Raw genomic sequence first — 27558 nt, forward strand, 5'->3', positions numbered from 1 at the left:
TCACAAGTATTTACACTGGATCCTGAGTCGTTCACTGAAAAACATAAAATATATAAACCTAGATACACTATTTATATATTATACACTGTTGGGGCGGGATTTTAGGGCCCGTATTGAAATATTTTCCTAAAAAATATTTTGAAAAAAAATACTTAATTTTTCCACTTGTAATTAACCTTGATATTTAAATGCTGTATTTAACATATCCTTGGCTATGTAAAAAAAAATCTTAAGTTAGAGTGAATACATCATTCAGTGTTGTTTATCAATTCATAGAAATTCTTTCTGTGGATACTGTTTAAAATCCCAAATGCAAGGCTTTAAATGTAAGTTACGAGTACTAAATAAGGACGAAAGTTGCAAGATACGAATAAATATACAATAAGTTAAAATTGTGAAACATTGCTGTCACGCTTTTGGTCAGTTATCATCATATATTTGTAATACATACCAAGATAAGAACGTGTTACAAGCAATATTACTGAAAATCCACAGTGGAGAAGGGGGAGGGTGGTCTGTGTATCAGCGGCATACAAGTAAATATTAAGAGCAAACTTTTCAACGATTTTCGTTAAAGGTCAGGTGAAGACTATGAACAGTACAGGACCTAAAACCGATCCTTGGGGCACACCAAACACCATAGAGACCTTAACAGAGTTGATGAAACCAATCTTGACACATTATTGTCTGTTTTCTAGATATGTATAGTTTTGTATATATCATTAGTTATTTTGATCAAAGCCATGTAGGCAGAATGTAAGACGTTTGTTGGTCGATTCCGTGGTTTCGACAGTTGATCAGAAAATATATCTCTGTTAGTTGTGAAAGGCAGCCAGGGTTACTGACAGGCGGGTGGTTTTTCGACATAAATTCACGACCGAGGATTTGTTTCGTGAGAAGGGGTCGATTGGAGGCTTCGCTCATTTCTCGGGGAAACACTCCTCTTGTAGGAAACTATTAACAGTGCCAGAGAGAACTGGAAGAAGAAGGTGAATTGTGTCCTTAACAAGAGTGGTTGGTGCTGGATCCAACTCGCAAGACTTCAATTTGGTTTGCTGAATTATCCTCAGTAGAGAGAGAGAGAGAAATGGGGTTTAACGTCCACTAGACACAAACAAGGTCATTTCGGGACTAACATATGGTTTAATTTTATTTCAATAATTCGCTTGCGCGTAGGGGTCTTTAGCAGTGGGAGGAAACCGGAGGACCCGGAGAAAACCCACGAGGTTGGACAGGCGACCCTACTCCTTGTCACGTACAACCGGGGATTCGAAACCACGCCAGTCGACTCAATGATACAGCGCGCGCACGCTAACCATTCAGCCATCCAACCCCCCTATCCTCAGTAGAGGTTGGTTCGTATACTTATGGAAATTCAAGACATTGATAGAGTCATAGAAGCTTGAAACTCCATAATATCAGTCCTAAACTTTAGAATTTTGTCCTTAAATTAGTTGACAAACTTGACCTAATACAATAAGAGATATTATAATCTAATGTTACGTGTGCCATGACAAGGAAACTAGATTTACTCCACCATTTGTATGATTTTATAAAATGAGGTTTAACGGCACGTCAGCATCAACCGGGATATATTGCAACAAACATATGGTGATTTATTTGAGATAAATTAAATATACTCACCACATTGAGCTGATGTCAAAGCAGCGTTAATTGAACTTTCAACAGCCCCGTTAAAACAACCTGCATTATCTACACAGGTTTTATACGTTGCTAGTTGGCTATATAATAAAAAAAACCAAATAAAATATAGATTTGGTACAACACATTCTAGTCGTATTCTTGACAACGAATTTTCCTGCCTTCTAGGCGACGTTTTGCTCCTTGATCAGAGGATTTTTTAAACAAAAGTTGTATGGAGTTGAATATACCAAAAATTTACATACCCGCAAATATTGCCGGTGGTTGGCAAAGTGCAACTTAAAAGAGCTTGGGGGTCACATGTATTTACACTGGATCCTGAGCTGCCAACTGAAAAACATAAAATATAAGAGCTTGAGTGTAACAGGCATTTACACTGGATCCTGAGCCGTTCACTGAAAAACATAAAATACAAGCTATATAAGCCTAGATACGCGTCTTTATATATCTCACTAGGGGGAAACAGGATACTTAGCATGTGATGGGGATGGTGGAACCTTATTCAAGAAGATTGGTATTACCAGTTATATTGACCATATCAAACTAGAAGACGGCGTTGCTTTGTCTGTCAGGCCCCCCACCTTACACAAATTTAGAATGTACTCAACCAGCACCCAAATCCAATCCCTGACCTACTGGTAAGTCAGTTAGCATCTTATTCATTGCAAGATTTGTATTTGGAGATCTGCAATTAGGAATTTATTGTTCGAGATTTGGTTTTCGTTGTATGTCTATGATGAAATGTAAATGTAGATTATTTATTGATTTACTAAAATAAATTTTGTCTTTATATTAAAATCAAATTAAATTAAACAAAAATACATTTTACAAATCTGATATGACAAATGTCTAATTAGTAAAACACATAATGATTTTAAGATACAAATTTAATTTTAGTGTACAAATGTCGAAATACGACGACAACAACTGAAGAAATAAGATTTAAGGACTATGAATTAAAAACTAAGAATTAAGAGCGGTTTGGTCTTATATATATATTAATATGTCCCGTGGTGAATAAAACAGGGAGACGTAAACCCCCCATTTCATTAACATAATAAAGGTAGAGATAAGAAGAGGAACAAAGAGATTTGATGTGGGGGCTTAAACGACATAGTGGAATCTAGAACTGCCTCATGTTGTTGACTTCCGGAGTTGGATCAAGACTTTCTTGTCGAAATTTAAGAGATGGTATTGAAAATTTACCAAGATGTTGTTTTGTTCCAATTAACAGATACTCAGTTTGTTCAGGACTTAGTTTAAGAAAGTGTGGTGTCATCCATAACCTGATTTCTTCCAGACAGTTTTCAATATTACTTAAAGCTGAAGAAGTGGATTGTTGATTCAGGGAAACGTTTTCTGTACATCATCGGCATACACGTGAATATTAATACCAAAAGTTTCAAGTGAAGACAATGAACAGTAGATGACCTAAAACTGATCCTTGGGGCACACCATACATCATATAGGGACCTTCATAACAGATGTAATGTCATCAATCTTGTCTAATGGTTTGGATTGTTCGTACTTGGTTTTATTTTATTGTTGTCTGTTTTGTAGGTAGGCTTAGAGCCTGATTACAACAGCACCCCTAATAAAATAAATGGGGCGGGGCAGTAACTATACCATCAGGACATCAGAATAAAATAAAACCAAGTACGAACAATCCAAACCATTAGACAGAATTCGAAGTCCTAAAAAACGTTATAGGCAAAATAGTGTATTCAAGCAAAATAGTGTAATCCGCAAATGGACTGCTCCTCGTGTACAAAATACACGACAAACAGTGGTAACAGGTGTCCGGAAGAGTAAGCTTACCCTGCCTGGCGCCACACCCGCCATAGCTGCATCCAAACTATTAGGCGAAATGTCGGTAAAATAGCGTGATTGGCCAATGAAATATCGGTATGCAAAATGCACGCGATGAACTGTGTTAACGATGTAGTAGACATTATCAGGGAGATAGTAATAGTATACGTGTCAATTAAATATATCTAGAATAATAGCCGAGAGAGACACGATATATTTACCAATCAAATCAATATGACGGCCATAAAACTTTTTAATGGTTTTAATAAGTTTAGTGCGCAAGTATCCTTGTAGTTGAAGCTTAGATGACAAATACCTCGATCTACTTAAAAAATCAGAATAAAAGGAACAAGCTCTCGTGTAACGAATTAGCTGAGACACAAACACTCCATAAGCTGTTGCTATTGGAATGTTACTACTAATAAATGGAAAGTTAACAATCGGAAAGTCAAAGTCATCACGTTTATCGTACAATTTAACACTCAGTTTATGGCAATTGTCAAAATCGAGACGCAGATCCAAGTATAAAGCGTAATTGTCACTGTCAGTGGTGTTTTTAAATTTCGAGCTCATCAGGATATATGAATTCTACATAATCACTAAATTTAGGATTATTAAGTGATAAAACGTCATCGATATATCGATAAGTGAAATTAAAAAGTCTGACTGATCGTTTATTAGTTTTTACGAGCGTCTGTATGTAATCGGCTTCGTACAAATAGAGAAACAGATCAGCAAGCAAAGGTGCACAGTTGGTGCCCATGGGGATGCCAACCACTTGCTGATATATTTCCCCTCCAAATTCAACAAAGATGTTATCAATTAAAAAATCCAACATCTGAATTATCTTGATGGCCGTGAATTTGTTTTTGGAATCACTGTGATTCTTAACGAAATATGTGGAATTGTAATTTACAACTAAATATTGATATCTAGCAGTATCTGATTTAGACGAAAAGACACTGTGAATAATGTCTTTCAACCGGGCTTTTAATTTACTATGGGGAATTTTAGTGTACAAAGTAGAAAAGTCAAACGTTTGAACAGATGAGACTGAAGCAAGGGATCTAGATTGCAAACCATCAAGTAATTCTTTGGAATTTTTCAATATCCACATTTGATTTATACCACTACGAGAGTATATTTTGTCACAGTATAATGTCTTTTTCTTCCAACAGGGGTTGGAGAAGGTCTTCCACCTCGAGAGTGTCAAAGACAACCGATAAGTCCAAATATATTTTTGGTATATATCATTTGTTATTTTGATTCAAGGTGATATGAGAACGTTTGTAGACAGACTGTAAGACGTGTGTTGGGTTGTTCCAATCCATATCCTTTCACAGTTGATCTAGTACACATTTCTCTATCAATTTCAAGTTTAAAAGTATCAGCAAAATATATTTTTGGAATATATCATTAATTAGTTATTCTAATTAAAGTTGTCTCGGTGCTGTGAATAAGTATGTAGGCAGACTGCAAGACGTTTGTTTTTGACAGCTGATAAGTACACATTTCTCTGTTAGTTTTGATAGTTAGCTAAGTTTACTGATAAACCTGTTATTTTTCATAATATCACGATTGTGGTTTTGTTTCATGAGGAGGGGGTCGAATGAAGGGTTTCCACAGTTCTTGAGGAAACTCTCCCTCTTGTAGGGAACTATTAACACAGAGAACTAGAAGAAGAAGGCCGATGTTGTTTTTATTAAGAGTGGTTGGTGCTAGATCCAACTTTCAAGACTTCAAGATTATCCTCCGAGATTGGTTCGTATACGTGTGGACAAACTGGACCTAATACAACAAGAGATATTCTAATCTAATGCTACGTGGGCCAGCCCAAACAAACTAATACTTTTAATTACTGCCTATACCTGATCTAAATATACTGAATGAAGGAATATAATGAGGTTTAATGGCACGTCAGCACCCACCGGACTATATTGCAACAAACTAAACATACTCACCACATTGACCTGCTGTCAAAGCAGCATTATATGCACTTTCAACAAGCCTAAAACAACCTGCATTATCTACACATGTTTTGTACGTTCCTAGTGAGCTATAAAATCAAAAAGACAAAGATCAATTTAAATGTAGATTTGGTACAACACATTCTAGCCGTATACTTGACAATGAATTCCTAACCCTAACATAGTTCCCCTCGTAGTACTCTGTATGGACCAAGCACTTTCCTAGAACCATTCAGGATTCTGCCTTCTAGGAGAGGTTTGGCACCTTGCACTCGGTATAATTTGAAGAAGAGTTTTATGGAGTTATATGTACCAAAATAATTACATACCCACAAATATTGTTTTCACTAGGGTTTGGAAAAGTGCAACTTGAAAGATCTTGATAGTCACAAGTATTTACACTGGATCCTGAGTCGTTCACTGAAAAAAGTAAAATACAAGCTATATAAACCTAGATAAACGTCTTTATATATTACACACTGATGGGGGGGGGGGGGATTTTAGGGCCCGTATTCAAAGGTTTTCTTGAAGTTAGAAGAAAAAGAATTAATTAATTTTTCCACTTATAATTAACCAAGTGTCTTACCTTCAATTGGTATTCAAAGGCTGTAGTTTACAATACTTGGCTATGTAAAAACTTAAGTTTGTTGTTTATCAATTGACAGAAATTGTTTCGGTGCCTACAGTTTAGAATCCCAAATAACTAAATAAGAATGAACGATGCAAGATACGTTATTCTCTACCTGAATAAATACTACCTATTAAAACGCAATAAGTATACAATAAGTTAAAATTGTCAAACATTGCTGTCACGCTTTGGGTCAGTAATCATCATATATTTGTAATACATACCAAGATAAGAACGTGTTACAAACAATATTACTGAAAATCCACAATGGAGAGGAGGGGGGGGGGGTCGTTTTCTGTGTATCAGTGGAATACAAGTAAATATTAAGATCAAGCTTTTCAATGATTTTCGTTAAAGGTCAGGCGAAGACAATGAACAGTACAGGACCTAAAACCGATCCTTGGGGCACACCACACACCATACGGACCTTAACAGAGTTAACGTCACCAATCTTGACATATTATTGTCTGTTTTCTGGATATGCTCGGGACCATGTTAAACAGTGCCTCGACCCCTTTTTTGTCCTGCAGAGCTTGGAGAAGATCCCTGACATCGAGTTTCAAAGGCAGCCGATGGGCAAAATACATATTTGATCATCTATAGGTTTGTGTATATCCTTAGTTATACTGATTCAAGGTGCCACGCATATGTTTTTGGGCAGCAGGCCTGTGATTTTTTGACATAAATTCACGATCAAGATTTCTTGAGAAGGGGTCGATTGGGGGTTTCGTTCAGTTCTCGAGGAAACACCCCTCTTGTGGGAAACTACTAACAATGACAGAGAGAACTGGAAGAAGAAGGTAAATGTTGTCTTTAACAAGAGTGATTGGTGCTGGATCCAACTCGCAAGACTTCAATTTGGTTTGCTGGATTATCCTCAGTAGAGGTTGGTTCGTATACTTATGGAAATTCAAGACATTGATAGAGTCATAGAAGCTTGAAACTCCATAATATCAGTCCTAAACTTTAGAATTTTGTCCTTAAATTAGTGGACAAACTGGACCTAATACAAACAGAGATATTATAATCTAATGTTACGTGAGTCATTTGTAGGCTGTTATTTACCCCACCATTGGAATGATTTTATAAAACGGGCTATATTGTGACAAACTTATGGGGAATTATTGCGACAAGCTAAATATACTCACCACATTGAGCTGCTGTCAAAGCAGAGTTAATTGCACTTTCAACAAGCGTAAAACAACCTGCATTATCTACACATGTTTTATAAGTTGCTAGCGAACTATAAAATCAAAAAGAAAAAAAGACAAATAAAATGTAAATTTTGTACAACACATTCTAGCTGAATACTTGACAACGAATTTTCCTGCCTCTCCTTGATGAGAGGAAATGAAATGAAATGGGGTTTAACGTCGGAAAATCTGGATGAACTTTCTCGGCCAATGCAGGGATCGAAAACCCTTTTTAAACAAAAGTTGTATGGAGTTGAATATACCAAAAATTTACATACTCGCAAATATTGTTTCCGCTGGTGGTTGGCAAAATGCAACTCGAAAGAGCTTGTGGATCACACGTATTTACACTAGATCCTGAGCCGTTCACTGAAAAAATTAAAATACTATATAAACCTAGATACACATCTTTATACATTATACACTCTGTGTGTGTGGGAGAGGACAGGGTTGGTTTTAGGACCCGTATTGAAATTACTTCTCAAAGTTAGAAACAAATACTAAAGGCTGCGTTTGACACGATACACCACCAAAGATTGCTGAACAACTTTGGTGTTAGTGGACTAGTCCTTACATGGTTCCAGTCATACCTTGAAAACTGTACACGGACAGTTGTTATCAAAGGTTCCACATCCAAATCAACGGTTTTAAAGTATGGCGTGCCACAGGGTTGCGTTCTCGGCCCTTTATTGTTTACCACATACACAACATCTTTAGGAAATATCATTCGTAAATACGCCGACGACACTCAAACTTTATATAGCTTTTGAGCCTACTTCTGAACCATCTGAGATATGCAAACTTGATGCCTGTTTATCTGATATTCGTAAATGGATGGACTCAAATTTATTAAAACCCAACGATGACAAAACAGAAATAAAGAAAGTCGACAGCAGGCAGCAACTACTAAATTCTAAAACAGAAAACTATCAAATTGGCAATATCTCTATTACACCAACAGGTTCTGTAAAAAATCTTGGTGTTTATTTTGACTCTCATCTAGACATGAATAGACAAATTTCGGCCATGTGTAAAAGTATTAATTTTCAGATTTATAATATTGGAAAAATTAGGTCTTTCATTGATATTGATACGACTAAAATGCTGGTAAACAATATGGTTACATCACGACTTGACTACTGTAATTCACTTTTGTACAATCTACCTAAAAATAAAATCAAACGACTTCAGAAACTTCAAAATAAAGCAGCCTGGATCATAACTAAGACAAAACCAAATGAACATAGACACCAATTTTGAAAGATCTCCATTGGCTTCCAGTCCGTCAACGTATCAATTTTAAAATACTGTCTATTACGTATTCTGCAATAAATGATGATTCGTCACCTCAACACCAATAAACCTTACAGAACCCTTCGATCACAATCAGACAACCTCTTCTTTAAGCCTTTTTCAAAAACCAACTCCGGTGATAGATCTTACGCCGTAGGTGCTCCGAAGTTATGGAATTCAATATCAAACGAAACCAAAAGCGCCAATTCTATTAAAGGTTTTAAAAAGTATCTCAAAACCGAACTTTTTAATCAAATATACAACTGAATGAATACGGTTCTAGCTGTGTTTGTTTCAGACTTTTACCATGTGTACTAAATAATGTTCTCCGTTTTTTGTTTATGTCTTTTATTTTATGGATTAATGTGTTGTGATTGTTGTAAATTATATTAGTTGTATTTATGTAAAGCTCCCGAGAGCAGCTCGGTGAGTTGAATTGCTGGCGCTATATAAATCAATTATTATTATTATTATTATTATGTAAAAAAAAGTTAAGTAAGACTGAACACATCATTCAGTGTTGTTTATCAATTCATAGAAATTGTTTCGGTGCCTACAGTTTAGAATCCCAAATAACTAACTAAATAAGGACGAACGGTGCAAGATACGTTATTTTCTACCTGAATAAATACTACCTATTTTAACGCAATAAATATACAATAAATTAAAATTGTGAAACTTTGCTGTCGCGCTGTCAGTTATCATCATATATTTGTAATACATACCAAGATAAGAACGTGTTACAAACAATATTACTGTAAATCCACAGTGGAGAGGGGGAGGGTGGTCTGTGTATCAGTGGCATACAAGTGAATATTAAGAGTAAACTTTTCAATGATTTTCGTTAAAGGTCAGCTGAAGACAATGAACAGTACCGATCCTTGGACACACCATAGGGACCTTAACAGGTTTGACGTCAGCAATCTTAACATATTATTGTCTGTTTTCTAGATGTGCTCGGGACAAGGTTAAACATTGCCCCGACCCCTATTTTGCCCTGCAGAGCTTGGAGAAGGTCCCTGACATCGAGTTTCAAAGGTAGTCGATAAGTCCAAAAGTATCAGCAAAATACATATTTGATCATCTATAGTTTGGTATATATCATTAGTTACTTTGATTAAAGCTGTCAAGGTGCCATGAATTCGTTTGTAGGCAGAATGTAAGACGTTTGTTGGTCGATTCCCTGGTTTCGAAAGTTGGTCAGAAAACATGAGGTTTAATGGCACGTCAGCATCAACCGGACTATATTGCAACAAACATATGGTTATTTATTCGAGATAAAGTAAATATACTCACCACATTGAGCTGATGTCAAAACAGTATTAATTGAACTTTCAACAGCCCCGCTAAAACAACCTGCATTATCTACACAGGTTTTATAAGCTGCTAGTTGGCTATAAAATCAAAACGACAAAGACAAATAAAATGTAGATTCTGTTCAACACATTCTAGCCATATACTGGACAACGAATTTCTAACCCTAATATACTTCCTCTAACCCTAATAATAGTTCCCTACGTATCACACTGTATGGACCATACCCATCTTCCTTGGACGGTATACCTAGATGTAAAATGACTGAACCTTTCATTGGTTTGTGTATTTTCAAATTTAAATTGTATACGAAACATTTGGGGTTTCTTCAAATTGTCAGTTTTTGATTATGACATCTTTGTACAGTGCACTTTTGGAAGGGAAAGTGGTGGAAATAAATGGAAATATCTTGTAGGAAAATATAAACAAAAGTACCGAATATTATCTAGATGTGCACTTTCCTAGAAACATTCAGGGTCTGTCTAATTTGTTTTAAAATCATCGTGCCTTCCAGTAGACGTTTTGTACCTTACTCTAAACATAATTTAAACAAAGAGTTTTATGGAGTCAAATATACCCAAAAAATTACATACCCGCAAAAATCGTTTCCGCTGGCGGTTGGCAAAGTGCATCTTAAAACAGCTTGATTGTAACAATCATTTACAGTGGACCCTGAGCTGTTCACTAAAAAACATAAAATACAAGACAAGAACATGTTGCAAAGAATACTACTGTCAATCCATAGTAGGGGACGTTTGTCTGTGTATCATGGGCTTAAAAGTGACCAAAAGTGAAGACAATGAACAGTAGATGACCTAAAACCGATCCTTGGGGCACACCACACATCATAGGGACATCAATCTTGTCACATTGTTTGTTTTCTAGGTATGCTTAGAGCCAGATTAAAACATTAAATCGAACCCCCTATGGCCGCCGTTTCATCTTCCAGGATGACAACGCAAGATGTCACAGGGCCAGGATCGTTACAGGTTACCTCCAACAACAGAACATCACCACATTACCTTGACCAGCACTGAGTCCCGACCTCTCCCCCATCGAGCATGTCTGGGACATGCTTGGACAGAGGTTACGTCAACGTTAACAACGTCCTGCCAATGTCCAAGAACTTGCTGCTGCGTTGCAACAGGAATGGGACAATCTGGACCAAAATGACCTTAGACGTCTCATTAGGAGTATGCCACGTCGGATCAATGCTTGTTTGGCAAACAGAGGAGGATTTACCCGTTACTGACTTGGTTGTGATGCTGTGGTAACTTTGCTGTTTGACCCCGGGTATTATTTTACCCTTATAATGGTCAGACTGTGCCTTACTTAGTCTAACGATCATTTGGAATAAATCGATGAATGTGAACTTCATTTCATTTTGTCATTTGTTTCTTCGTCAGTTTCATTAGGTGACTTTAATAACACTTAAAAATCAAATATCCCCTACTTTTTTTGAATAGTATATCATAGCTGCTTACATTTGGATACAAGCATAGTAAAGATTACAATAATAAAGTCATTGTCAAACACTAGCCAGGCAGACTCGGCGAGTCTGCTGATAGAACCTGTTACATCTTTCCCCTTGTGGAATCTGTCTGTTGTCTGACAATCGCCCACCAATATGATAGTTTTGTACCTTTGGGTTTGTTCCAATCCATGTGTTTTTGCAGTTGACCAAATACACATTTCTCTATCAGTTTTGATAGGTAGCCGGTTACTGACAGGCCTGTAAATTTTCGACATAAATTCCCGATCAAGGTTTGGTTTCTTGAGAAGAGGTCGATTGGGTGGCTTTGTCCAGTTCTCGAGGACCCCCCCCCCCTCTTGTAGGACACTATTAACAATGCCAGAAAGAACTGGAAGAACAGGACCAATTTTGTCTTTACAAAAGTGGTTGGTGCTTGATCCGACTCGTAAAACTTCGATTTGGTTTGTTGGATTATCCTCAGTAGTGGTTGGTTCGTATACGTATGAGGTTTGAATGATTATATAAAATAAGGTTTAATGGCACGTCAGCACAAACCGGACTATATTGAGACAGGTTAAATATACTCACCACATTGACTTGATGTCAAAACAGTATTAATTGAACTTTCAACAGCACCGTTAAAACAACCTGCATTATCTACACAGGTTTTATAAGTTGCTAGTTGGCTATAAAATCAAAAGGACAAATGGGTCGTTCCATGTCAAGTTGGCCAGGGGTTGGAAATCGACCCCCTTGAAAAAAATCCTGGAAAAATTTGTGACCTGTAGCTTAAACATTGACTGAGATACGGGCATTTGAGATTCATGAGTTACCGATAAGTTTTCGAAAAAAAATATGTATCAATAATTTACTCGAGTTTCAGATATCTTGATTTTTACCTTTCTAGTGAAGATATACAGCTTCAATTGAGTTGTCTTAAAGAACTGTAAGAGAGGAATGGGATTTAACGTCCACTCGACACAAACTAGGTCATTTCGGGACTAACATATGGTTTTAATTTTATTTCAATAATTCACTTGCGCGTAGGGGTCTTTAGCAGTGGGGGGAAACCGGAGGACCCGGAGAAAAACCCACGAGCTTGGACAGGCGACCCTACTGCTTGTCACGTACAACCGAGGATTCGAGCCTATCCAGAGATTGTCGGTAGTATTACATAAGAAACACATGAAAACGCATCAGTTTTCACTAGATTCCCAGAAAATTGGTCTCGAATATGGTTTCAGAAACAAATTTTCGAAAATTGCATCATATTTCGGAGCCGACAGAAACTTAGTGTAGTTATAGTTTGAAATAAAATCTCCAAGACAACTCAATTTGAGCTGTATATCTTTATTAGAAAGATAAAAACAGGATATCTGAAACTCGAGTAAATTATTGATACATATTTTGTTTCATAAAACTTATCCGTAACTCTTGAAACTCAAATGCCAATATTTCAGTTAATTTTCAAGCTACAGACCACACATTTTGCATGGTTTCTAGTTTTTAAATGTACAATAACATATATATTTTCCACATTTTTTCCGAGGGAGTCGATTTCCCAAATTTCTGAAAATTGATCCACTTGACGTGGAATGACCCAAATAAAATGTAAATTTTATACAAAACTTTCTAGCCGTATACATGACAACGAATCATCCTGCCTTCAAAGGATTTATTAAACAAAAGTTGTATGGAGTTGAATATACCAAAAATTTACATACCCGCAAATATTGCCGGTGGTTGGCAAAGTGCAACTTGAAAGAGCTTGATGATCACAAGTATTTACACTGGATCCTGAGCCGTTCACTGAAAAACATAAAATACAAGCAGCTATATAAACCTGGATACACTATTTATATATTATACACTGTTGGGGGTGGAGGGTCATTTTAGGACCGAATTGAAATATTTTCCTAAAGTTTGAAAAAAAAAATCTTAACTTTTCCACTTATAATCCTTGATATTTAAAGGCTGTATTTTACATATCTTTGGCTATGTAAAAAAAATCATTCAGTTTTGTTCATCAATTCATAGAAATTCCTTCAGTGTATACTGTTTAAAATCCCAAATGCAAGGCTTTAAATGTAAGTTACGAGTACTAAATAAGGACAAACGATGCAATATACGAATAAATACTACCTATTAAAACGCAATAAGTATACAATAAATTAAAATTGTGAAACATTGCTGTCACGCTTTTGGTCAGTAAACATCATATATTTGTAATACATACCAAGATAAGAACGTGTTATAAACAATATTACTTTAAATCCACAATGGAGAAGGGGGAGGGTGGTCTGTGTATCAGCGGCATACAAGTGAATATTAAGAGTAAACTTTTCAATCGTTTAAGGTCAGCTGAAGACAATTAACAGTACAGGACCTAAAACCGATCCTTGGGGCACACCACACATCATACGGACCTTAACAGATTTGACGTCACCAATCTTTGCACATTATTGTCTGTTTTTTAGATATGCTCTGGACCAGGTTAAACAGTGCCTCGACATCTATATTGTCTTGCAGATGCAGAACTTAGTGAAGGTTCCTGACACCGAGTTTCAAAGGCAGTCGATAAGTCCAAAATTATGAGCAAAATACATATTTGATCATCTATAGTTTGGTATATATCATTAGTTATTTTGATTAAAGCTGTCAAGGTGCCATGAATACGTTTGTAGGCAGAATGTAAGACGTTTGTTGGTCGATTCCGTGGTTTCGACAGTTGATCAGAAAACATGTCTCTGTTAGTTGTGAAAGGCAGCCAGGGTTACTGACAGGCGGGTGGTTTTTCGACATAAATTCACGACCGAGGATTTGTTTCTTGAGAAGGGGTCGATTTAAGGCTTCGCTTATTTCTCGGGGAAACACTCCTCTTGTAGGAAACTATTAACAGTTTGGTATATATCATTAGTTATTTTTATTAAAGCCGTCAAGGCGCCATGAATTCGTTTGCAGGCAGACTGTAAGACGTTTGTTGGTCGATTCCCTGGTTTCGACAGTTGATCAGAAAACATGTCTCTGTTAGTTGTGAAAGGCAGTCAAGGTTACTGACAGGCAGGCGATTTTTCGACATAAATTCACGATCGCGGTTTTGTTTCTTGAGAAGGGGTCGTCGATTGGGGGCTTTGTCCAGTTCTCGAGGAAACACCCCTCTTGTAGGAAACTATTAACAATGCCAGAGAGAATTGGGAGAACAGGACCAATTTTGTCTGGATCCAACTCGTAAAACGTGAATTTGGTTTGTTGGATTATCGTCAGTAGAGATTGGTTCGTATACTATGGAAATTCATGAGGTTTAAATGATTATATAAAATAAGGTTTAATGGCACGCCAGCACCAACCGGGTTATATTGTGACAAACATATTGATACAGGTTAAATATACTCACCACATTGAGCTGATGTCAAAACAGTATTAACTGAACTTTCAACAGCCCCGCTAAAACAACCTGCATTATCTGCACATGTTTTATACGTTGCTAGTTGGCTATAAAATAAAAATAACAAATGGGTAATTCCATGTCAAGTTGGCCAGGGGTTGGAAATCGACCCCCTTGAAAAAAAAAACCCTGGACAAAATCTAGAAACTGTGCAAAATTTGTGGCCTGTAGCTTAAACATTGACTGAGATACGGGCATTTGAGTTTAATGAGTTTTTATCTTGTTTTTTACCTTTCTAGTGAAGATGTACAGCTCCATTGAGTTGTCTTAAAGAACTGTTTGTGTAGATTACGAATCTGCAGTCAGATTCCAGGTGAGTGGTAGGGTTCCTTCGCATGCTACTTGGCCATAAAACCCGAAAAACATTTAGAGTAATTGTATGTTTCTTGGATTGTGTAGTGCTCCAGGAATTACAAAGTAATAGATATAGACCCAACTTTTGGCCTATCCAGAGAGAGAGAGAGAAATGGGGTTTAACGTCCACTCGACACAAACTAGGTCATTTCGGGACTAACATATGGTTTTGATTTTATTTCAATAATTCGCTTGCGCGTAGGGGTCTTTAGCAGTGGGAGGAAACCGGAGGACCCGGAGAAAAACCCACGAGCTTGGACAGGCGACCCTACTGCTTGTCACGTACAACCGGGGATTCGAGCCTATCCAGAGATTGTCGGTAGTATATTACATAAGAAACACGTGAAAACGCATTAGTTTTCACTAGATTCCCAGAAAATTGGCCTCGAATATGGTTTCAGAAACAAATTTTCGAAAATTGCATCATATTTCGGAGCCGACAGAAACTTAGTGTAGTTATAGTTTGAAATAAAATCTCCAAGACAACTCAATCTTTATTAGAAAGATAAAAACAGGATATTTGAAACTCGAGTAAATTATTGATACATATTTTGTTTCATGAAACTTATCCGTAACTCTTGAAACTCAAATGCCAATATTTCAGTTAATTTTCAAGCTACAGACCACACATTTTGCATGGTTTCTAGTTTTTAAATGTACAATAACATATATGTTTTTCACATTGTTCTCGAGGGTTTCGATTTCCCAAATTTCTGAAAATTGATCCACTTGATGTGGAATAATTTCTGAAAATTGATCCACTTGATGTGGAATGACCCAAATAAAATGTAAATTTTATACAAAACTTCCTAGCCGTATACTTGACAACGAATCATCCTGCCTTCAAAAGATTTATTAAACAAAACTTGTATGGAGTTGAATATACCAAAAATTTACATACCCGCAAATATTGCCGGTGGTTGGCAAAGTGCAACTTGAAAGAGCTTGATGATCACAAGTATTTACACTGGATCCTGAGCCGTTCACTGAAAAACATAAAATACAAGCAGCTATATAAACCTGGATACACTATTTATATATTATACACTGTTGGGGGTGGAGGGTGATTTTAGGACCGTATTGAAATATTTTCCTAAAGTTAGAAAAAAAATTACTTAATTTTTCCACTTGTAATTAACCTTGATATTTAAAGGCTGTATTTAACATATCCTTGGCTATGTAAAAAAAATCTTAAGTTAGAGTGAATACATCATTCAGTGTTGTTCATCAATTCATAGAAATTCTTTCTGTGGATACTGTTTAAAATCCCAAATGCAAGGCTTTAAATGTAAGTTACGAGTACTAAATAAGGACGAACGATGCAAGATAGAAATTCTTTCTGGGCATACAAGGCTTTAACTATTAACTAAATAAGGACGAACGATGCAAGATACGTTATTTTCTACCTGACTAAATACTACCTATTAAAACGCAATAAGTATACAATAAATTAAAATTGTGAAACATCGCTGTCACGCTTTTGGTCAGTAATCATCATATATTTGTAATACATACCAAGATAAGAACGTGTTACAAACAATATTACTGCAAATCCACAGTGGATTTAAGACCAAACTTTTAAATGATTTTCGTTAAAGGTCAGGTTAAGATAATGAACAGTACAGGACCTAAAACAGATCCTTGGGGCACACCACACACCATACGGACCTTAACAGATTTGACGTCACCAATCTTGACACATTATTTGCTGTTTTCTAGATTTGCTCGGGGGTAGGTTAAACAGTGCCTCGACCTCTATTTTGTCTTGCAGATGCAGAACTTGGAGCAGGTTCCTGACACCGAGTTTCAAAGGCTGTCGATAAGTCCTAAAGTATGAGCAAAATACATATTTGATCATCTATAGTTTGGTATATATCATTAGTTATTTTGATTAAAGCTGTCAAGGTGCCATGAATACGTTTGTAGGCAGAATGTAAGACGTTTGTTGGTCGATTCCGTGGTTTCGACAGTTGATCAGAAAACATGTCTCTGTTAGTTGTGAAAGGCAGCCAGGGTTACTGACAGGCGGGTGGTTTTTCGACATAAATTCACGACCGAGGATTTGTTTCTTGAGAAGGGGTCGATTTAAGGCTTCGCTTATTTCTCGGGGAAACACTCCTCTTGTAGGAAACTATTAACAGTGCCAGAGAGAACTGGAAGAAGAAGGTGAATTGTGTCCTTAACAAGAGTGGTTGGTGCTGGATCCAACTCGCAAGACTTCAATTTGGTTTGCTGGATTATTCTCAGTAGAGGTTGGTTCGTATACTTATGGAAATTCAAGACATTGATAGAGTCATAGAAGCTTGAAACTCCATAATATCATTCCTAAACTTTAGAATTTTGTCCTTAAATTAGTGGACAAACTGGACCTAATACAAACAGAGATATTATAATCTAATGTTACGTGAGTCATTTGTAGGCTGTTATTTACCCCACCATTGGAATGATTTTATAAAACGGGCTATATTGTGATAATCTTATGGGGAATTATTGCGACAAGCTAAATATACTCACCACATTGAGCTGATGTCAAAGCAGAATTAATTGAACTTTCTAAAGCCCCGTTAAAACAACCTGCATTATCTACACATGTTTTATACGTTGCTAGTGAGCTATAAAATCAAAAAGACAAATGAAAAATAAATTTTGTACAACACATTCTAGTCGTATACTTGGCAACGAATTTTCCTGCCTTCTAGGCGACGTTTTGCTCCTTAATCAAAGGATTTTTTAAACAAAAGTTGTATGGAGTTGAATATACCAAAAATTTACATACCCACAAACATTGTTTCCACCGGAGGTTGCCAAAGTGCAACTTAAAAGAGCTGATGTGTCGCAAGCATTTACACTGGATCCTGAGCCGTTCACTGAAAAACATAAAATACAAGCTATATAAGCCTAGATACGCGTCTTTATATATCTCATTAGGGGGAAACAGGATACTTAGCATGTGATGGGGATAGCGGAGCCTCATCCAAGAGGATTGGGTGTCAATGGTGATTTGTGGGGCATTAAAACTTATAATGTCCCTTCCAAACTAAAAGACGGTGTTCCTTTACCAGGCCCTTCACCTTACACAACTTTAAAATGTACTCAATCAGCACCCAAATTTCCTGGTTAGTCAGTCAGCGTCTTATTCATTGCGCTACAACGGTTTGATAAAACTTATTGTATGCCAGGTTGATTTCCGCTTATGTTGTCATAATGTTCCGGTTGGATGAATTTCTAGAAATGTTTTTGGAGAAATGTTTTGCAAGAAATGTTTTTGGAGAAATGTTTTGCAAGATTTGTTCAAGATTTGTTTTTCGTTGTATGTCTATGATGAAATGTAAATGTAGATTATTTTTTGATTTACTAAAATAAATTTTGTCTTTATATTAAAATAAAATTAAACTTAAACAAAAATACAGTTTACAAATCTAATATGACAAATGTCTAATTTGTAAAACACATAATGATATTAAGATACAAAGTTAATTTTAGTGTACAAATGTCGAAATACGACAACAAATGAAGAAATAAGATTTAAGGACTATGAATTAAGAACTAAGAATTAAGAGCGGTTTGGTCTTACATATATATTAATATGTCCCGTCGTGAATAAACCAGGGTGACGTTAGAGTTAGACCCCAGTTCATTAATATAATAAAGATGGAAATAAGAAGATGGACAAACAGATTTGATGTGGGGGCTTAAACGACATAGTGGAATCTAGAACTGCCCCATGTTGTTGACTTCCGGAGTTGGATCAAGACTTTCTTGTCGAAATTTAAGAGATGGTATTGGAAATTTACCAAGATGTTGTTTTGTTCCAATTACCAGATACTCAGTTTGTTCAGGATTTATTTTCAGAAAGGGTGGTGTCATCCATAACCTGATTTCTTCCAGACAGTTTTCAATATTACTTAAAGTTGAAGTAGTGGATTGTCGATTCAGGGAAGCGTTTTCTGTACATCATCGGCATACAAGTAAATATTAAGACCAAAAGTTTCAACGATTTTCGTTAATAGTCAAGTGAAGACAATGAACAGTAGATGACCTAAAACTGATCTTTGGGGCACACCACACATCATAGGGACCTTCTTAACAGATTTGACGTCATCAATCTTGACACATTGTTGTCTGTTTTCTATGTATGTTTAGAGCCAGATTAAAGCAGTAACTCGAATGCCTATTTTTTCATTTTCCGGCGTGGTTTCCCCTTGTCAGTGATGCAGGATGGAGGGCCTGACAAAGACAGCTGTCTAGTCGTTCGGATGGGACAAAAAACCGAGGTCCCGTGTACAAATTGGCGTTCACGTAAAAATCCCTTGGCAGTTGGAATTCGATATAAGAGTAGGACATAGCGCCGCTGCCCGGGCAAAATGTCCCTCGTAGCACACTGTATGGCGTATGTTTGTCTTCATTAGCCCAGTTTAGGAGCAAAACAGTAGGACGTTAATCCCCATTTCATTTCATTTCCGCCTATTTTTTCCTACAGAGGTTGGAGAAGGTCTTCCATATCGAAAGTGTCAAAGACAGTCGATAATTAAGTCCAAAAGTATCAGCAAAATATAATTTTGGTATATATCAAATGTTATTTTGATTAAAGCTGTCTCGGTGCTGTGAATAAGTTTGTAGGAAGACTGTAAGACGTTTGTTTTTGACAGCTGATCAGTACACATTTCTCTGTTAGTTTTGATAGTTAGCTAAGTTTACTGATAAACCTGTAGTTTTTCATAATATCACGATTGTGGTTTTGTTTCATGAGCAGGGGGTCGAATGAAGGGTTTCCACAGTTCTTGAGGAAACTCTCCCTCTTGTAGGGAACTATTAACACAGAGAACTAGAAGAAGAAGGCCGATGTTGTCTTTATCAAGAGTGTTTTTTGCTGGATCCAGCTTTCAAGACTTCAAGATTACCCTTAGTAGAGATTGGTTGGTATACGTATGGAAATAAATTAGTGGACAAACTTGACCTAATACAACAAGAGATGTTCTAATCTAATGTTAAGTGAGCCATGACAAGGAAACTAGATTTACTCCACCATTTGAATGATTTTATAAAATGAGGTTTAACGGCACGTCAGCATCAACCGGGCCATATTGTAACAAACATATGGTGATTTTTTCGAGATAAACTAAATATACTCACCACATTGACCAGCTGTCAAAGCAGAATTAATTGAACTTTCAACAGCCCCGTTAAAACAACCTGCATTATCTACACATGTTTTATACGTTGCTAGTGAGCTATAAAATTAAAAAGACAAATAAAATATAGATTTGGTACAACACATTCTAGCCATTCTCCCAAATTCTTAAACCTAACATAGTTCCCCTCGTAGTACACTGCAGGGACCATGCACTTTCCTAGAACCATTCAGGATCTGTCTAATTTGTTTTAAAATCACCCTGTCTTCTAGGAGATCTTTTGTACCTTCTCCTAAGCATAATTTAAACAAGAGTTTTATGGAGTTAAATATACAAAAAATTACATACCCGCAAAAATCATTTTCGCTGGGGGTTGGCAAAGTGCAAAGTAAAAAAGCTGTATTGTCACAAGTATCTACACTGGATCCTGAGTCGTTCACTGAAAAAAGTAAAATACAAGCTGAATAAACCTAGATACACGTCTTTATACATTAAACACTGTGTGTGGGTGGGGGGGGGGGAAAGGGGGGCAGGGTTGATTTTAGGACCCGTGTTGAAATGTTTTCTTAAAGTTAGAAAACAATACTTAATTTTTCCACTTATAATTAACCAAGTGTCTTACCTTAAATTAGCATTTGAAAGGCGGTATTTTACATATCCTTGGCTGTGTAAAACAAAGTTAAGTTAGACTGAACACATCATTCAGTGTTGTTTATCAATTCATAGAAATTCGTTCGGTGTATACTGTTTAAAATCCCAAATACCAGGCTTTAAAGGAGCTAAATCACTAATATTTTGGACCTAGAAATAGGCACAAATGAGTCGCAACACATATATACTATTCAAAAAAAGTAGGGGATATTTGATTTTGGGGGCATAATACTAAAATATGCAAATGACTACGAAAAAAGTCACTATAGAACCTAACAGAAGAAACATTTCCAGTTACATGTGACGCCCAAACGCACCAATAGCTACCGCATGGAATGCAGGTGATGCTTGGGATCATCATGGGGGTCCAACCCAAGATTTGCACGACTCTGACTTTGAATGTTACAGTCATTGTGGCATTGAATTCCAGGGTGGAAACATCAGTTTAATTGTTTTAGTGACCAGAAAACAAATTTTGATATGCGTCGGCTTACCCAAAATGAAAGGTTACGTGCCCTTGGCATGCTACAGATCGGCACAACACAGGCGGTTGTGGCGCGGACGATGAATGTTTCTCAGTCTGTCATAAGCAGGCTATGGTCCAGATACCGTGATACACAATCTGTACAGGACAGACCAAGCTCAGGTCGACCAAGGGCGACAACTCAAGCCCAGGATCGATTAATCCGTACCTAGGCCTTGAGAAATCGTGTCATCACAGCAAATCAGATCCGCGCTCGTCTTCAAACAGACACTGGTGTGAGAGTGAGTGGCCAGACGATTCGGAATCGACTGCATAGGGGTCACCTTCGCGCCCGACGTCCTCGCGTGATCCCTTGTTTGAGAGATCATCACATTCAGGCAAGACGTCGTTGGTGTAGGGATCGTCAACACTGGGATAATCGACGCTGGAGCAATGTGATGTTTTCAGATGAGTCAAGGTTCACTGTTGATTTTTTGGACAGACGTAGGAGGGTGTGGCGTCGTCGAAACGAGCGCTTCCAAGACGTTAACGTCATCAGACATGATCGATTTGGGGGTGGTTCTGTTATGGTGTGGGGAGGCATCACTGTTGCTGGAAGAACGGCTTTACATGTTGTTGCAGGGCGTGTTACAGGCCAGTACTACCGGGACAACATCTTGACAGTCCATGTTGTGCCGTTCGCACGACGTCATGGCCGCCGTTTCATCTTCCAGGATGACAACGCAAGATGTCACAGGGCCAGGATCGTTACAGGTTACCTCCAACAACAGAACATCACCACATTACCTTGACCAGCACTGAGTCCCGACCTCTCCCCCATCGAGCATGTCTGGGACGTCAACGTCAACAACGTCCTGCCAATGTCCAAGAACTTGCTGCTGCGTTGCAACAGGAATGGGACAATCTGGACCAAAATGACCTTAGACGTCTCATTAGGAGTATGCCACGTCGGATCAATGCTTGTTTGGCAAACAGAGGAGGATTTACCCGTTACTAACTTGGTTGTGATGCTGTGGTAACTTTGCTGTTTGACCCCGGGTATCATTTTACCCTTATAATGGTCAGTCTGTGCCTTACTTAGTCTAACGATCATTTGGAATAAATCGATGAATGTGAACTTCATTTCATTTTGTCATTTGTTTCTTCGTCAGTTTCATTAGGTGACTTTAATAACACTTAAAAATCAAATATCCCCTACTTTTTTTGAATAGTATATAATAATGTAATATGAATTTATATAAACTGTTTTACATTCAATCGTGTCCGTTTTACTGTGAATTGTCATCAGTTATCTTCGGCGAAATACGCCAGACGTCTCAATCGCAAGTCAGTTTCTAGCGTATGGTTATTCCAGTCAACACCGATATTATTTATTGCGCATGCTCTCCAAATAAGAATATGATATCACCGTTTGACATGACTCGTGGAATATGTCTAGCCTCATTCTTTGAGCACCTTGTTACAAATGGCGCTAAAACGCATTATGGTACACGATTCGTGTACCAATGGTAAAATGTTTATTTTATCTTAAATATTGGATATCAGAAGACCATCTTTTCCAGGTAAGATCACAACACCAATGCTGATTTAAATTCCAAAAAAGCGTGTTTTCAATATCGAAGATTTTGGATGATATTGAGTTACGGACATAGCTACTTTAACATAAGTTACGAGTACTAAATAAGGACGAACGGTGCAAGATACGTTATTTTCTACCTGGATAAAAACTACCGATTAAAAAGCAATAAATTTGTAATACATACCAAGATAAGAAGGTGTTACATGGGTGGAGAGGTGTGTTGTGGGGGTGGGGGTCTGAGTATCAGTGGCATACAAGTAAATATTAAGAGAAAACTTTTCAATGATTATCGTTAAAGGTCAGGTGAAGACAATGAACAGTACAGGACCTAAAACCGATCCTTGGGACACACCACACACCATAAGGACCTTAACAGAGTTGATGAAACCAATCTTGACACATTATTGTCTGTTTTCTAGATATGCTCGGGGCAAGGTTAAACATTGCCCCGACCCCTATTTTGCCCTGCAGAACTTGGAGAAAGTCCCTGACACCGAGTTTCAAAGACAGCCAATAAGTCCAAAAGTATGAGCAAAATACATATTTGATCATGTATAGTTTGGTATATATCATTAGTTATTTTGATTAAAACTGTCAAGAAGCCATGAATTCGTTTGTAGGCAGACTGTAAGACGTTTGTTGGTCGATTCCCTGGTTTCGACAGTTGACCAGAAAACATATATCTGTTAGTTTTGATAGGTAGCCAAGGTTACTGACAGGAAGGTGATTTTTCGACATAAATTCACGATCGAGGTTTTGCTTCTTGGGAATGGGTTGATTGGGGGCTTCGCTCATTTCTCGAGGAAGCACTCCTCTTGTAGGGAACTATTAACCATGCCAGAGAGAACTGGAAGAAGAAGATGCACGTTGTCTTTAACAAGAGATATTATAATCTAATGTTACGTGAGCCAGGACAAATCAACTAGTACTGTTATTTACTCCACCCTTCTACCTAAACTGGATCTAAATATACTGAATGAAGGAATAAAATGAGGTTTAATGGCCCGTCAGCATCAACCGGGATATATTATGACAAACATATGGTTATTTATTCGAGATAAATTAAATATACTCACCACATTGACCTGCTGTCAAGGCAGTATTATATGAACTTTCAACAGGCCCGCTAAAACAACCTGCATTATCTACACAGGTTTTATACGTTGCTAGGGAACTATAAAATCAAAAAGACAAAGACAAATAAAATTTTGTACAACACATTCTAGCCATATACTTATAGAACCGATCTGACCCCCCCCCCCCCATTTGTATACATGTGGAGGTCGGGAATGGGGCAAGGTTAGGTTTATATACCGTTCAATGTCCTCTTACCCCGCCCTATGGGATCTAGACAACCTCCATTAATGGACAATATTGTCAGATATCCTCTTACAGCCTCACATAACAACTTTTGGTATTCAAAGGAATTATTAGTGAACAGAAATTCGCCTGTGTATCTGTTATCGATCACTCTTCACTTCAGTCAGTTATATAGAGGAATAACTCTTGTTTTCCTTTTGCGTTCGTCACTTCCCTTTCTTGAACGCTTCATAACAATTTTTGGTCTTCGAAGGAATTATTAGTGAGCAGAAATTCGCCCGTTAATCTGTTTTCACTCTTCACTTCAGTCAGTTATAGAGAGGGATAACTTGGGTTTTCCTTTTGCGTTCGTCACTTCCGATTGTTGAAACCGTCATTACGCATCTATCGTAGTAATGACCTCTGTGATAAAATTATATTTGGAACGTGTTTAACAAGTTCTATCACAATAATGTGATAATGACTGACACCAATATTGTCCATTAAACCATTTTGTGTAAGTACGTGCACCACAAAACCAACATCCCTAAAACAGTTTGCTTAAATAATTATATATTTATTGGGTAGTAAAAAATGTCCAGTGAGTAAGAGGCTGTTTCGCCAACCAGAAGTTTCACACGCTGACTCGGTGAGTAAGACGCTGCTGGTTCGCTAACCAAGAGATCCGGGCTTCAATGCCGGTGTTTCCCGAGAAAGCTCCCGAGATGTTCCAGGTAGATTTCACCTTGTCAGTGGTGCAGGGCCTGGCATGGAACAGTGTCTTGTGGATCGGGTGGTACAAAAAGCCGAGGCCCCGTATTGGCGGACTTGTAAACCCTTGACAACGAACCACGAACCCCTAACCTCAACATTTGAGGTATCTTCGACATGTCAGTTTTTGATAATCAGATCTAGATTTGTGTATAGCAAACTGCTGCCGGAGAATTAATGGAAATAAATGGAAATATCTAGAAGGAAATATAAACAAAATAACTGAACATAATCTAACTGAACACTTTCCCAGAACCATCCAGGATTTGCCTAATTTGTTTTAAAATCATCCCGCCTTCTAGGAGATGTTTTACACCTTACTCTAAGCATAATTTAAACAAGAGCTGAATGGAATTGAATATACCAAAAATTTACATACCCGCAAACATTGTTTCCACCGGAGGTTGGCAAAGTGCAACTTGTAAGAGCTAATGCGTCGCAAGCATTTACACTGGATCCTGAGCTTTTCACTGAAAAACATAAAATACAAGCAGCTATATAAACCTAGATAAACGTATTTATATATTATACACTGTGGGGGGGGGGGGGGTTAGGGTCCGTATTGATTCAAGAACACATTGTGTGTGTGTGTGTGGGGGGGGGGGGGTGATTTTAGGGCCCGTATTGATTCAAGAACATGGAGTGTCAATGGGACCCAAATATTACATTTAATTTCATGGTTAGTATCGACGTTCTGATTTCTGGGGGTTGTATTTTATTCCAACACTATCGTCGATAGCTCATCGGTAGTGTCGATGTTCTGATTTCTGGGGATGGTATCTTATTCCAACACTAACGGCGATAACTCGGAATAAATAGTTAAACTTCTAACTTTTATAGACGGATGTCCAAAAACTGGCTAACGGTCACAATAACGAGATAGGTATCGCTAGGGCGAGCCGGTCACCAGTGGAATATAGAACATACAAGGATTAAAATAATTATATAATATTATTTGATAAGAAATGTTAAATTGTACATAAGAAACAGGTGTTTAAATACAGAAGATGATATCGACATAGCAAAAACCTTAGTTACTACACCTGCCTAAAGAAAGACCTGCAATAGGCAGATTTACCTCTTGCATAATGAACGTTTAACTAAAATTATATAATAAAATAATATCAAAGATACACAGTAACAGTAGCATCCCCGTATAAGCATAGAAGCAGAGTAATAGTGAATATTTTATACTGGTATTTAGTATGGACAGGGGGGTGGGGGAGGGAGCAGGGCGTCATTGCTTTTACATTCTGTCACACACTACAACTGTTTATAGAGTAACAATTACTCATTTATTGACGATATTACTCTCGTCCTCTCGTCGTTATTGACCATAATCATAACAATAATACGATATTACTCTCGTCGTTATCGACCATAATACGATATACGATATTACTCTCGTCGCTGTATTGTATTGATATTAAGTGAGTACATATCTAACCTCATGAAGAGTTATCTTATTTTGTGTATATACTCTGAAGTCATAGAGTCAGGGGATATTAAAAGGATCCCTTGACATTTGGAAATCGATATAAGAGTAGGCCGTAGTGCCGCTGTCCGTGCAAAATTTCCCTCAAAGCACACTGTATGACATATGCCCGTCTTCATTAGCCCAGTCGGAGCAGAACAGTAGGACGTTAAACCCTATTCCATATCATTATCAACCGTTGCTTTTTTGATTTTGTTCTTAAATGTATACATGTATATGAAAATCAGATATACCGACATTAATACACCATGAAATTATCGATATATATAGTATTGTATCTATATATTATTAAAAGGAAAAATAATTTTATATTCCCAATATTTTATTTCAATTTTGGAGCCACGGTGGCTATAAGTGGGTAAGGCGCTGGCTCGCTAGCCTGGAGGTGGCCTGCTCGATCCCTGCATTGGCCGAGAAAGTCCATCTCGATTGTCCGACGTGCTTTCCCCTTGTCAGTGGTGCATGACAGAGGGCCTGGCAAGGGCAGCTGTGTAGTCGTTCGGATTGGACGAAAAACCGAGGCCCCGTGTATACATTGACATGCACATAAAAGATCCCTTGGCAGTTGGAATTCGATATGAGAGTAAGTCATAGTGCCGCTGTCCGGGCAAAATTTCCCTCATAGCCCACTGTATGGCGTATGCTCGTCTTCATTAGCCTAGTCGGGACAGAATAGTAGGACGTTAAACCTCATTTCATTTCATTTATATAAATTTTCTTTATTGATAACTGAATTCATTGCAAATTACAACAAAAAAAAAAAAAACAAAAAAAAAAAAAATGAATAAAAGTAAAGTCCAAATGTACCTACCAGCTAAAACTACCAATATCACCCAAACCTTCATTTGTAGTTAAATACGTCTCGATCCGAATCCGTAGTCCGTAAAATATGTTAAGTTTGAAATGCCAGCGTCTTCTGAATACTTCTTAGCGATTTGGTTTATCTATATGCTACGTTAACTGACGAAACACTCGTTTTATTTTAACCAAGGCGACCAATAAACCTTA

General features: G+C 37.4%; 1 protein-coding gene across 1 annotated transcript; it reads right to left on the bottom strand.

The window, feature by feature from the left end:
* LOC126818440 (prestalk protein) lies at nt 1-27558 on the bottom strand. Its single transcript, XM_056100146.1, has 15 exons — nt 27362-27558; nt 25435-25525; nt 24062-24159; nt 20620-20710; nt 20273-20370; nt 17916-18006; nt 17654-17751; nt 10460-10550; nt 9849-9946; nt 7538-7628; nt 7215-7309; nt 5768-5858; nt 5433-5527; nt 1908-1992; nt 1-34 (listed from the first exon to the last, which is right to left on the bottom strand). Exons 1-15 carry the CDS (start codon nt 27393-27395, stop codon nt 1-3), a joined length of 1281 nt encoding a protein of 426 aa, XP_055956121.1. The 5' UTR covers nt 27396-27558.

This window comes from Patella vulgata, chromosome 4, assembly GCF_932274485.2.
Source record: "Patella vulgata chromosome 4, xgPatVulg1.2, whole genome shotgun sequence".
NCBI classification, from domain to species: Eukaryota; Metazoa; Mollusca; class Gastropoda; family Patellidae; genus Patella; species Patella vulgata.